The 14,279-nt window shown below is 39.2% G+C and overlaps 1 protein-coding gene and 1 long non-coding RNA gene across 2 annotated transcripts; both read right to left on the bottom strand.

The window, feature by feature from the left end:
- Positions 1-1,126: 1,126 nt before the first annotated feature.
- Positions 1,127-7,706, bottom strand: sox10 (SRY-box transcription factor 10). Its single transcript, XM_036565033.1, has 3 exons — positions 7,146-7,706; positions 3,229-3,491; positions 1,127-2,005 (listed from the first exon to the last, which is right to left on the bottom strand). The coding sequence occupies exons 1-3, from the start codon at positions 7,577-7,579 to the stop codon at positions 1,248-1,250; spliced, it is 1,455 nt and encodes a 484-aa protein (XP_036420926.1). The 5' UTR covers positions 7,580-7,706; the 3' UTR covers positions 1,127-1,247.
- Positions 7,707-7,711: 5 nt separating this feature from the next.
- On the bottom strand, positions 7,712-12,026 carry LOC118804541. Its single transcript, XR_005006992.1, has 2 exons — positions 11,890-12,026; positions 7,712-7,883 (listed from the first exon to the last, which is right to left on the bottom strand). It is a non-coding gene; the product is annotated as an uncharacterized LOC118804541 (long non-coding RNA).
- Between the last annotated feature and the right edge of the window lie 2,253 nt (positions 12,027-14,279).

Genomic DNA, 14,279 nt, shown 5'->3' with positions numbered 1-14,279 from the left:
GCTAACAGCGCATGTGTGTGTTCGTGACTGTTGAGTGTAAAGTTTTGGTCTCAAAACTTTGGTCAGTACTTCTCGGTAACATGGAATTTTGTGTGAAGTGTGTTGCTGGTTTTTGTGAATGTGTTCAGATTGAGACGAAAGCAATGAAAGTGTGCTGGGGAAAGTTTGCTGTTCTGTAATTATGGCCTGTAAGGATGTGCGCCTGAGATGGACATGTACATTTAACAAGATGAGAATATACTTTGTACAAACACATTAATGTTCAGTTTCCCAGACAGAGGTTAAGCCTAATCTTGGACTACATTGTCTTTTCAGTAGAGATTCTCCATTCAGAATGTCATATAGTCCAAGACTAGGCTTAATCCATGTTTAGGAAATCAACCCTAAAAGTCAAATCTGCTTATTAATCTCTATTCAGCAAAAACTCTAATTTTCACAGTTCTTCCTCTTAGCCCAAAATGTAGTCAATAAGCCACGTTTGGTGTCTTAAGTTTGCTTCTTTAGTTTCTAGAGCTATGAGGCTAATGTCGCTAACAAGTAATGCTACGTTATTCCTAACCAGTGCAATTTTTTCAAATTCTATAGATAAGTGTGTCTTACAGTGTCAGAAACCACATAAGCAGGTCTTTTCAAGATTACTTAACAGCTCAACAAGGCAAATGTGTAGTCTAAGGTTGTAGTGTAGCATGATGCTAATTAGAAGGATATGGAAAAGAAAGAGATAAAAGGAATCAAATTTGAAAAGTAGCTAAATGAGCTAAAGAAATAAACTGAAGTCACCAAACATGTCTTGGTTGATTATCTACAACTGAGATAAGAGGGAAATTGTAGATTTTTTGCCAAACTATCGCTTTAAAGGATCTGTCTGAATCTGATTACCCTTTGCTCAAATCAACCCACATGTTACCCCCCTATAAGTGACCTGTTTTCCATTCATATCTCGCTCACCTCCTACCTAAATGTTTTTATTTAGGTCCAATGTATACTCTTCATACTCATCATCATCCTCTTTACCCCTGTGCTTATGTCTCTGGCAGCTTGTGTATGTGTGTGTGAGACTGTTGAAAGTGGCTGGTAAATACAGGCTGTTCTCAGTGGGTGGGGCTGTGTTACTGGGGGTGTTCCATTCAGGCCAGCATGTTCGTCATCATCATCATTATCATCATCATCATCATCATCTTCTTCCGCCTCCTCTTCACCCCCCGTGCCTATGTGTCCGTCTCTGGCTGGATGTGTTTGTGTGTGTGTCACGGTCGAGAGAGGGTGGTATATACGGGCTGTTCCCAGTGGGTGGGGCTGTGTGACTGGGGGCCAGAAGCAGGGTCAGTGATGGCGGTGTAAAGTGGCCTTTGTGCAGGGCCCATGTAAGAAAAGGCAGAGTAAAGGCCGGACGCCTGGCTGGAGTGGGCGTAATAGGAACTGGATGCTTGGTGCTCGGCGTAATCAGCGAACGGCGCCGCCCTTGTGGCCAACGAAGGGAAAGCCGAGCTGTAGTGTGGCAAGCTGAGTGGTGTGTAGGTCACATGAGAGCCGGCGGGCGTGGCTTCGCTGGAAAAATGTGTTTCGCTCTTGATTTGTGTCTTCCCACCACTATCTGAGCCCAAATGCTGCTGCTGTTTGGACAGCCAGGTAGCAGAGTGACCACTAGCAGCAGCTAGTGCCGAGGAGATTCCGTAAGAGTAGGAGGCGGAGCTTGAGCTTGCTGATGCCCCTGAGCCCTGTTGGTGGTGGCCATTGGGCGGCAGGTACTGGTCAAACTCGTTGACATCAAAAGGCTCCATGTTTGCCATCACCTCATGGCTAATCTCGCCAATGTCCACATTACCAAAGTCGATGTGTGGTTTGCCACTACCAGAAGCAGAGGAGGAGGCAGAGCTTCCATCTGACCCCACCCCCAGAGAGCTCCGACTGCTGGCCCCACCCTCTCGCTTCCCTTCTCCGGATTTGCCACCCTGGAGTTCTGTTTTGGGGGTAGTGGGAGGAGTTGGGGGGCTGTGGTTTGGACCTGCACCCAAAAAGATCAACAAATACAGGTCAGATAGAATGCTGGAGAGATTCAGATAATCTGATGCACATTTTATTATTTTAAAAACTGCTTAATTTAAGATCAACAAAGACAGGACAGCTTTTCCCAAAGAATTCACTACAGTAACAGTTTCACAAAACCAATAGAATATTCTGAAATGTCAATGGAGAAACTAAATGCCAGTGAACATGTTTTGTGTTGGTTGCTAGCAAACTGATTCAACTGTAAAGTATTTTTGAAGCTTGAAAAATTCTGAAATTTTGAAATTTTGGTCTGTGATGTATCTGAGTTGTGATGGGTTTGCATCTTTATTTAGATAACTTTTGACTCAATTTCATTATTGTTCAATGCATTAAAAACGTTAAGGGTTATTGCCAGAAACGGTTAATAATTGAAATTCTTATTCTAATAAATGAAATGGTTTTAATAACTGGAATGTTGGTTCTTGCAATGAAAATGTTGGTCCTAGTAATTAAAAGATAATAAACTTATTAACTGGGATATTGGTTCTAATAATTTGTATGTTGGCTTTACCAATTTAAATATTGGTTCTTATAATTGGAATATTGGGTGTATATATTAGAATATTGATTATAATAATATGAAAATCTAAAACTCTCCATCACACATTGTTGAATATATTTTTGTGATGAAATGGTAGGCAGACAGGGTGTTGTAGTAGGAGTGTATCGTATATATATATATATATATATATATATATATATATATATATATATACATATATATATATATATATATATATATATATATATATATATATAGTGGGATGTACTCTGTATATAGTGTAGTGCAGTTTTTCCTTATTTGTGTTCTGTAGATGCCATGCTCTGCACATTTTTGTGTGTTCCCCTAATCTAACACACCTGATTCTGCTCATCATCTAATTATCAGAGACTCTGTGAGCTGAGTCAGTAGCAATAAAACACAAAAATGTGCAGAGCGTGGCATCTCTAGGATTGAGATTGGAACCCATTAGTATTTGTAACTGGGTTTCCTGTAGCATTAATTCAAGTCTACATTTTTAAGAACATCTGCATTTGGAGCTTTACTGAGGAACCAAGTGGATGGCACATGCTAAGTGTCAGAGCTTTCAGCAAAACTATTTGCTGGATGAGGCCACATTGGCTGTATATGAGTTGTGGCACCATCCTCATGCCTGTAGGCCAGAGCCTGCACCTCACCTGCAGCGTGTGGGTGGTGTCCGTCAGCCAGCGGAGACCCTGCCCCCCCTCCATGGGCCACCTCCAGGTGGAGGCTCTTATAATGTGATTGGCTGTGGCTGACTTCAGTGTCCGCATGGCCATCCTGCTCAGAGCTGGACCCAGGTTTACCGTTCTTGCGTCTGCGTGGCTGGTATTTATAGTCAGGGTAGTCCTTCTTATGCTGTTTCCTCAAACGTTCCGCTTCCTCGATAAACGGCCTTTTATCGTTTTCATTTAGCAGCCTGAACAAGATGCACAAAAAGACACGGTTCATATATCAGACAGGTTCATATAACAGATGGGTTCTAACTCCAGGCCTGGAGATTCAATGCTTTTCAGCTAACTTTTCAGCTCAAGGACAACATTGATTAAATTCATAGTTTATTCCACCTTATCAAACCTCAGAAAACTGCATATTACGTATATGTATATGCATATGTGGAAATGTATTAAAGTACACTTAATGGAATGATACAGTAATTGTGAAAAACATTTTAGTGCAAATAACAGTTTGGCTAGAACACTTCTCAGCTGTGCAGAGGGTGTCAGGCACACTGAACTCTACAGTGTGGTGAGACTGGACTGGATTGAAGGAGAGTAACACTCAAATTGATTTGAAGTTTCTTTTTAAATGTTTGTGAGATTTTTATTGACTGTACTGATTGTACTAAATATTGCTTTTGTTTATCTGAACTGCTGTTTTGCTTTGCGTAGCAATCAAATATTTTACCTGACTTAATAAAACCAAACCAAAAGGGCTTATGTTACAAAGTGCTGTAGAAAGCAAAACAAAAACTATTTAAAAAGCATAGAATTTAGTGTATGTGAATGAGTCAAAGAGAGATTGTATATGCTGAGTTGAAAGTTCTTGACCTCTGCTTGAACCCAAAAAACACAATTACATCCTTATACTCCCTTTGCTCACGCCATCATGAGAAATGAAGGATATATAATAAGTTTTAGTAACACTTTACTTGAACACTGCTACATAACATTGACAAAGCTATGCCATAAACATGTTATGGTCAATATGACATGCTGTCATGAGATGTCATGACAGATTATGTCCACTAATATAACCATGTCATGTTGCCATTACTGATAACAGCAAAAAACAAACAAGCAAGCAGACTGTAACTGCAGTAAAGCTTTTGCACCATGGCCTCGTTTCTTCTGTAACACGCCTTAAAGTCTTAATATCTTAAACCTTCTTTAACACTATGTGATTTTAGCTGGGGTTTTAGTACTGCTGTGAGCTTTTCTAAAGCGCTGAGTGATTCTGAGTCTCAGTTCCTGTGCATTTCTGTGTGTTTTCTCTGCTCTAATGCACAGGGCCTTCACAATTAACTAATGAGTTGGCATTAGAGCAGAAAAGCACACAGAAATATGCGATGTGTGGGACCCCCTGATTTGGGGTAGGAACTGGATTGCATGGTTGAAGGAGAAATCAGAAATGAATCAAATAAGAAATCACTATTGCCATGTCTAAAGACTCATTTTAGTACTATTTTTAATTTGTCCTCACCAAGTTTGACTGACCACTCAAAAATTTGCACAAGTGGCCACTCACATCATATGGGGGAGGGGACAGTGAGTAGCTGATTTTTAAGTCAGAACGCACTTGCCCTCAGCTAGGTTGGCATCAGTGAGCTCATCATTCTTAAGCTAACACAGTAATGGAATAGCCCTTAGGTTGGCGTTTGGGATTCCCCCAAGGGATGGGGGCATATTAAAATGGGTATTGAAACAGGTAGGATATTTATTAGACTTGTTTATTTTATTATTTGTTTGGGGCTAATTTTTGTGAACCCGAATGATTAAGCATTTGTGCATGTGTGGGAGGGGGTAAGGCTAGGTGTACATACCCCCATCTAGAAATATATTGAAATGCCACACACCATTACACACATGTGCAGTGTGTCATGAGGGTGCAGTGATCATTAGGCTGGTCAGTACTGTTGTTAGTAAGGATTTTTCTCATGAGCCTCTCTAATCTGGCTTGGCTGAGCTGTGTTTGGTCCAGCATGTTTAACGTTCTCAGGGAATTCAGACAGAAGGTGTGTTTGAGCCACATACCCCACTATCTATCATGTTTCAGCATGAGCACTATCCTCGTATGAAAGCCTGAGTGTGTTTACGTCTTTGACACATCTAAAGGCATGTTAGAAAAGGAAAAACATTGAAATATGTTGTTGCTATTGAAATTAAATCTCTGTTTTTGTTGTTTTCAATTACAACATAATTTGAAAATACCACCTGCCCATTAAAGTGTATGAAAATTTGAAAATGAATGGACTAATCACCTACAGAAATGTCCAAAATTACTCGGAATAAAATGTTTTATAATACCTTACATTGAAATCATTATAGTGACATGATACTATACATTGGAAATGTTGTAGATCAGGGCTGCCCAAAGTGTTGGTCGAAGTGTTGGATGTTTGATTTAGCCTGCCAGAAAGTTACCCTGACCCACCCCTCTAAAATATTACTTTTTTTTTAAATAAAAATATTAATAAACTGTAATGTTCTAAAATACAACTTAACTACTTTCTTTATTTGCATATATTTGCATACTGTTGCCTTTTTTGACCCTCAACTCACCACAAACAGAACTTTGGACCCCCAAGCAAAAAAATTTCTGAAGCTGGAAAAACAATCAGGGCTGCAATAGACAGTGAAGGATCAAGGCTAACTTAAATTTAACCTTTGACCCTCTTATGGGCCAAGCAATCAAAACAAAAAAATAGGACTTTTCAAAGTTATATTGATGTTTTCATTAAAATAAAACCATTTTTGTTGTTTAAATATTTATAAAGTGATCCTAATATGATGCTGCTACGAGGGTTGGGCAATTTGGCAAAAATACCTTATCACATCACTTTCAAAACCTTTTCATGATACACAATATGCAGCACAATATTTAACTTTTCTAAGGTTTGATAAGTTGGAACAGATAAAACTCTGTAATGTCACATTTTAAAATACTTTTAAAACTATGAATACAATGATTTTTATCCAACGTTTCAATTCTCCACATGACTAATTATGTCCTGTTTGTAATGGCAAATGCAGTTGGTGACGACATTCACAATGTACTTATAAAAGCGTATTTTAATGGAATATGATGAAAACTGGTAAATATCTTTTTATTGCTATCATCATATAGCTACTACTCAACAACCTCACAGATCATTTGTAGGAAACTATAAAAAGTTTTAGGTGTATCCAGAGCAATAAACAAGGTGAAGATGATTATAAAATGATGGGAAAAGCCATAGTAGAAATGCACAATAATACCAGAATTCAATGAGTGTTGGCAAATAAATAGTTATTAAATATATATTGACAAAAAATGATTAGTCTAAGACAGAAGTTTATATTTGTCCAATAATTCAAACTGATATTTGATCACATTAATTGTGCTCCGGATGAGAAGACGCTGTACTACTGCATCAAAATGTCTGCATTTTATTCATTTTAACACACTAGTAACACCATAGAAATGATTGTGATATTTCTCATGATTTTGTTTATGTATCAGCATCAACAAAAATATACATAAAAATATCAGAAATTGGCATCAGCTCAGAACTCCCATGTCAGTACATCCCTATCCATATGGCTTTGAATGAATTTATAATAAATTTAAAAGCTTAAAGCAAACAAACTGATTGTAAATAATTGTAGATTATGTAGATAATTACAGTATTATTTATCGGCTAATTACATCTCATTGTTTACAAAATTCTTCAGTTATTGCCTAAGCTATCTAAAGTGCTGTTTGTCTAGTTTATAATATTTCAATTAACATGGTATAATTTACTTTTGTATTTCATGAAAAAACGGTTAATATGTGTGAGTTTATGCGATAGAGAATAAAATTTTGACCTCACCTCCACAGTTTGCCCAGTGTTTTGCTGAGCTCTGCGTTGTGAAGGTGTGGATACTGATCGGCCAGTTTCCTCCGAGCAGCCTGCGCCCACACCATGAAGGCATTCATTGGCCTCTTCACATGCGGCTTGCTCTTGCTGCCCGAGTTGACGCGCACAGGCATGGGCACCAGTGTCCAGTCGTAGCCGTTTAGCACCTGGCTGACCGCCTCACGGATTCCGATGGGGAAGCGGTCATCTTCCTCTTCAGGTTTGTTCTGGATGCTGCTGGACAACCTGGAGGCCTCCTCACTGGTCAGCTGGGGCTGCTGACCAGGCAGGGGGGAGTCACCCCCACCTGCGGCATGGGATGAGTGACAGGGGGACATAGAATGACCATCATCCGAAACTCCTGGACTCATGTCTACCTCAGACAGACTCTGCTCCTCTCCAGACATCTTCCCTCACTCACTCACTGGTAAAACTACCAAACGGCTGTTGTTTTCACTGACCCCTGACCTTTGCCACTTAGTTTGGAGAAAAGTTCTCCACCTAATTGAAAGATTTGTTTTTCTTTATTTTTATATATGTCAGTAAACCCTTTACTGGGCTAATTTGGCCATTAGGGCAACTTTATTTCTTTGTAAAGTTCTTTCCATTCGTGTGACGTCTCTTTGAACACTCTCCCCTCAAACACCTCCTTTCTGCTTGGCCTTCGCAGTCAGGCTGCTGGTGTTCTGAATAATTGAAGGATGTGTGACTCTGTAAAAGAAATTGACAGAAGGTTAAAACATTGCAGTATGAATCTAATAAGGTATCAAATCAGCCCCTAGTTCCCTACGTAGGGAATTACTATTCACAAAACAAAGTGGGTGACCAGATTTGGTCATGACCAAGGGTGTGTCTCAAGTTCATTTCATGTTCTAGTGGCTTAACTGGGAGTTTATTCCCATAAATTCACAAATTTAATTCATGACGGTGGCTAATTCCCCAACCATTCCAGTATTCCAGCACTAGTACTAATACTCAGTCAACCTTTTGTTTACATTTAGCCAGTTAGCAGTTAGACTGCTGCTACTTTCTGTGAGTGCTACTTTCTTTTTAGTGTTGAGTGTTTACATGTGATGTCACATATTTTCTGGAAGGGTTGAGTGTCCTGATGTTTCAGTAAGTCTAGTCCATTTTAGAATGAAATTAGGTGACTCATTTTGATAGAAAAAAAAATCTAAGAAAAAAAGGGTGGCTGGCATTCCAGTGCTCTAGGGCAATACAATTAGTCAACCCAGATAATGGAGACTAGATTTACTGGAACGTTGGGACACCTCAACCCTTCTGGAAATTTGACAATGTCAAAAATTAACAAACAAGACACTCAATAATGATATTATAACAATGAGCCAGATGCTAACTCACTGATTGGCTACGTTAGCAGAAGTAGCCTAGAACCTCACAAATACTGACAACATATTATTCATTTCAACATTTACGAACACCAACATTTAGAAGGTACTTAAAAATGTTCACGCAGTCATGTTAATGTTTGGAATGGTGGGAGATCCGGCCACGATCATAAATTATTATTACACTTTTGTTGTTGGTTGGTTTCATTTGGAATGCATGCCAGGGAATGGACAGTGCACTAGGGTCTAAACTAGGGTCTACACAGAAATATCCCCGAAAATGACTAAACACCCCAATTTGTTCACTATAAACTGGCTATATCTAGCTATAAGCGGTATGATCAATTGCTTAGGGTCCCTGACCCACCAGAGGGCCCTAATTTATTTAATGTCATTTGTCAAAAATGCTTACCTAGTTTCTTATCAAAATGAATTAGATATTAAATCTTATTGCATTCAAAAAACATGATTGGGGTGGGTGTGTGCAGAATATGGCTTCGAGCCCCCAAATGTACAGAAACAGCACTGACCCAGGAGCCGATCTGAGACAGCCATCACTTAGCACTCAACATCATATGCAGACCTACAGATTGTCTGGTCAGGCAGTGCCAGTGCCACAAACACTCCAAAAGGCCGAGGTAAATGAATTCATAATTCATTCGAGATTTTTTAGGGCCACTTCGCAATCATATGGTGGCGTCCGCCGCCCTGGCGCGGTGTGTGTGTAAGTGTGTGTGTGTTGTTCTAGTTTAGGCCTGTCTCCCGCTAACAAGCTACTGTTTAAGGTTTGGCAGTTATTGCAAGCTCCCCGGAGGGAGAGTGCTGGAATAATCCGCGTCCGCAGCAGCACAGGGCCCCGCTTCATACCGACCCGGCTGGGTAAACACGCGGGCGGGCCGCTGCAGGAAACACTAACCACGCGCGCGTGTGTGTATGTGTGTGTGCATTTGCGCCACTGAATTGGTCAGTGTTCACTGCTAGAGGTACAAGCTATAGCCTTCTATGGCTAACTGTCTCACTCTGTATAGAAATATTACAGCTTAGTTTTGAAGTTTCACTCTGAAACTTCACTTTTAGCTTCACAGTACAGCTAGAAACCACAGTATATTCAACACTGACAGGTTAACCATTAACATTGTTTCTTCTTTAATGTGTCAATTACTAATGATAAAGAGAAAAGGCCCTGCTTGTATGCACTAACTGGGGACAGTATAGGCTGCGTATTCTCTTCTCTGTCACCGTTTGTTTCTCAGCTGCCCAATAAGATAGACAGCCACCGTCCATCCTTAAACACTCTTTTAATCACACCCAAAACCAGCTCTTAATTAAGCCAACACATCACAGGAGGCTGGAGATAATACTGAACCGACATCAACCAATTCATTATTAGTACCAATTTAACACACTAAATTATAAACCAATTCATATTATATATCAAGGCATATCATAACACACAAACTTACATACAATGCAGTACCCAAATCATATTATTATACATAGATTAAGGCATATTGTAATACAGCAGCTCGTATTTCACATTTTGTAGACTATAGACTAAATTATTCCTTACAAACTTACATTAAACAGCAAAATATATTACATTTAAAATCATATTATGTATCAACATACACTTCTAACTGACGTATATCCTTAGTATTTTATTAGATATCATATTATGTCAAGTCTTACATGTACTGTGCATGTTTGTGTGTTTGTGTTGTGTTTCTGTGTGTCTATGTGTTTGTTTATGATGTTTGCATTTTGTCTTTGACTTTTGGCACCCATATATCCCCTTAGGATCAGTAAGGTATCTATCTATCTATCTATCTATCTATCTATCTATCTATCTATCTATCTATCTATCTATCTATCTGTTTATCGATCTGTCAGTCTGTATGTGTGTGTGTGTGTGTGTGTGTGTGTGTGTGTGTATACACATACATATACAGATAATGTGTATATACTATGAATCTGTGTCAGTCTGTGTGTGTGTGTGTGTGTGTGTGTGTGTATACGTATATATGTCAGTCTGTCTATCTATCTATCTATCTATCTATCTGTCTGACTGTCTGTTTATTCTATGTCATCACCTGTACACTGAATGGCTTAATGTTCTATTTAATTATATATATTCAATATATTTATTTATAGATAATTACAGGTTTCCACGCATGCCTGAATGAAGTGTGTGTGTGTGTGTGTGTGTGTGTGTGTGTGTGTGTGTGTGTGTGTGTGTGTGTCTGCTCGCGCTGAACAGAGCCTCAGTGTGTGAGTTTTATTTAATGGACGCATCTGAGTGCAGAGCTGCTGTTTAACTGCAGAGAGAGTTTCAGCCTCAGTGAAACTCCGCACTACACTGCCTTACTGTGTCTTTACGGTGTGTTTATGATGTGCTGTTGTTATTTCTTGTTTATTTATCGTGTATTGTTGTTTATTCAGCGTTATTGTACTGTGTGACCCTGTTCTGCATGTTTGAGTGGCTCGCGCTCCGCTGCATAATTCTCTAATTATCTGCCCTTAATTCCCGCGTGCCGGAGCAAAATCGGCCCCACTCTCTCAGGAGCGAAAACTTTCACACACCGAACCTGAACACACTGCAGCGCAAACTTACCGCAACTATATATTTATCAACATGCTTAAGGCGTTTCTCAGCGTTTCTGTTTATTCCGAGTGAAGAAAAACCGGAACTGCTAGACATTAATGCACAAATAATTACAGAAAACGCAAAATGAATAGCAAACATTGATAATTGAAGCTGAAAGTGCGTCTGAAATGTTCTGCTAAATGTTCCTGATAACGAAAACTCTAAATAAATAAATAAGTCTAATAAAATACGGAATGTTTCCGTCACCGCAGCTAAAATCCCGTCTGTTTCAGTACTTTTACACTTTTTACACTTTTAAGCTTTTTAATTATTTTGAAATGATTATTTGTCTATTAAGCGTGTTTTTATTCAGAGCTCCTTAGGAAGACGCTTTAGTTTATAAGTTTCATAAGAGCTCAAATATAATAATAATAATAATAATAATAATAATAATAATAATAATAATAATAATAAAAATAAATATTTAATTAAACATTTTATATTCAACGCAGCTTTTAAAAGTTTTTATTTGTAAAATTCAAACCGCAGACCTCGTACAATCCTAATAGTAATAATGTGATATTAATAATAGCAATAATGAAGCTCCGCACTGTCTCTAGTATAATAATAATAATAATAATAATAATAATAATAATAATAATGATAGTAATAATAATAATAATAATAATAATAATACAGTTTGATGTTAACACTTACTGCGCGCTCCCTGTAACATATTAATAATAAAATTAATAACAATAATAGAGTTTAATAATGTTCTTACCCCACTCTCTCTAGCTCTCTCTCTCTCCCTCTCTCTCTCCCTCTCTCTCTCTCCGCTGCGCGTGTCCGTGTGCTGCTGTATGAATGCGCTCTCTGTGCTGCGCGCGGGACTTAAAGAGCGCCGTTGTGCGCGAGAGAAAAAAACAGAAAAACGATCTGTGGAAAAAAATTAGAAAAGTCTCTTAAAGCTGCAGCAGCTTGCCGCTGATTGGCTGATGATGAAGGCGCCCCCTCACGCCGCTAGCGCGTCACTGATTAGCTGACAGTCAGAGGGGGCGGGACTACTGCAACCAATCAGCTCCAGAGACACTCCTGAAGAGTCAGAGCTTTTTACCTTTAATTACTTTTTTAATGCAATTTGTCGAGACAATCTTTAAAACGATTAGTTTTTGATTCATTTGTATTACTTTTATGTATTTAGCCTGTTTTAACGTTATTGGTATTTTTAAATTAATGAATAAATACAAAGCCTGTACAAATTGACTAATTGGCAGTTTCAAAGCGTTTTAGTGATTGTAATTAATGTCCTAAAACAAAAGTCACAGCTCTCCCTCAGTCACTTTATTACAGGATCTCTTTTTCAGAAACGCAATAAAAACAATGCAGTGATATTGACGTATAAAATACACACATCCAGTTTATGTATTATTATTTTTCCAGACTCACATTGTGTATATACGTGTAAATTACTCCTGTGTCTCATATTTAAGAGTATTTTCATGTGTTAAGAGCTTTGCACAGTGTTAATGTATCACCTTTTTTAAAACATAAAAAGCTGCTAAACTTATAAACATAGAACCGTTTATCATATTAATCATGTTTTAATATTTCACTCCACTCTGTGATGCTGACAGATGTGTGTTTATGAAGCTCATCATGCTGTGCTTCACTTTGTTTGTTCTTTCTTTAGTTAGTGCGCTCTATGTGTATAAAATATTTCATTTAATAAGCCCTTTAGTGAGTTTGTGGAGCAGCTCTTGGTTTTTAGCTGTGTCCAGTGTTCAGCGTTGACCGCTCTTCAGGTGTCCGTTACTGTCTGAACGTCTGAATGTTCCTCGCGGCTTCTTTCATCTCCTCTCAGTTCTGTCCCGCGCGCTCTAACATCTCTTCCCGAGGGGTCACTAAGGGGCAGTGGGGGCGATCGGGGGAGGCAGTGAGGGGGCAGATACCCACGGGCTCTGTTACCCCCCACAGGGGCAGCGCGAGCCCCGAGACAACGGGATGCCTGGAGCGCGCGCACCTGCTGAGCGCAGTACAGTCTTCACTATTGGCGCTCTTTTATGATTATTATTATTAATAGTAGTAATAGTAGTAATATTACTGACAGGACATATTTAATAAAGCAGGTTTCTCAGTTAGCCGGATAACTAGCATCAATAAACTGCTTTTCTGCGCATTTCTATCGGACAGACTCCATATCTGTGGCAGTTACTGAGCAGTGAAGAGATTCTGCCTCAGTAAATAACAGCCTGTCGTTGTTGTTGTGTTTAAATCTCAGTTTCTTCATTCATTTCACACTGAGCTGAAATAATCAGAAGCGGATCTGAAACAACGTTCTAAACATTTTGAAAATAACCGTCAGCGCGCGAGCGGCGGTTAATTTCGGTTGATTTTAACGGTTTTCCAGTTTTGAATTCCCACACATTCTTTCCTCCAATTCTTTTCCGTCAGCGCGCGCCTTGCCGCCTGCAGGCCTTCTACACTCTTAAAAAGATGGTTCTTCAAGGGTTCTTTAGTAAAGAGAAAGGTTCTGTTTAGAACCACGAGTTCTATATAGAACCATTTCATGAAAAAATGGTTCTTAGCATGGTGAAATGGTTCTTCAGATGGATGGAGAATGTGTTATATATGGTTCTATATAGCACCGAAAGGGGTTTTGTCAAGCTTGTAACAATAGCAGAACCCTTTTTGGTGCTGTATGAAACCATCTTCAAAAAGAACCACAAGCAACACATTCTTCACCAATCTGAAGAGCCATTTCACCAGGCAAAGAACCATGAAATGGGTCTCTATAGCACTCGTGTCTAAATAGAACCATTGCCTTACTACAACCCTTGAAGAACCAAGGCATGCTTTGGACGGGGGTTTTACGTTTTTTTTCTTTGTTTGTTTGTTTGTTGGTTTGTTTAGGAATTTCCAGCGTTCTTTCTTGGAATTCTGTTCGCTCTGCACACCCCCCGACCGCACTAGCCGGTGCGTTATACCGCACGCGCGCATCTGAAAGCTGATTTTTTTAAACAGCATAGAGCGCGAAAAGTGTTTGTAAACACACCGAGCGCGGGAAAAAAACGACCCAGTACAGCAAATAGACAGAACGTAGAGAGAATATAGAGAATAGCCTATAGTGAAAGGAGAGATGGAGTTGGTGGTGGGGGGGGGTCTCACGCGCAC

The sequence above is a fragment of the Colossoma macropomum genome, unplaced genomic scaffold (genome assembly GCF_904425465.1).
Source record: "Colossoma macropomum unplaced genomic scaffold, Colossoma_macropomum, whole genome shotgun sequence".
NCBI lineage: Eukaryota > Metazoa > Chordata > Actinopteri > Characiformes > Serrasalmidae > Colossoma > Colossoma macropomum.
Note: the sequence above shows the minus strand (reverse complement) of the source record. Positions and strands in the feature narration are given on the sequence as shown.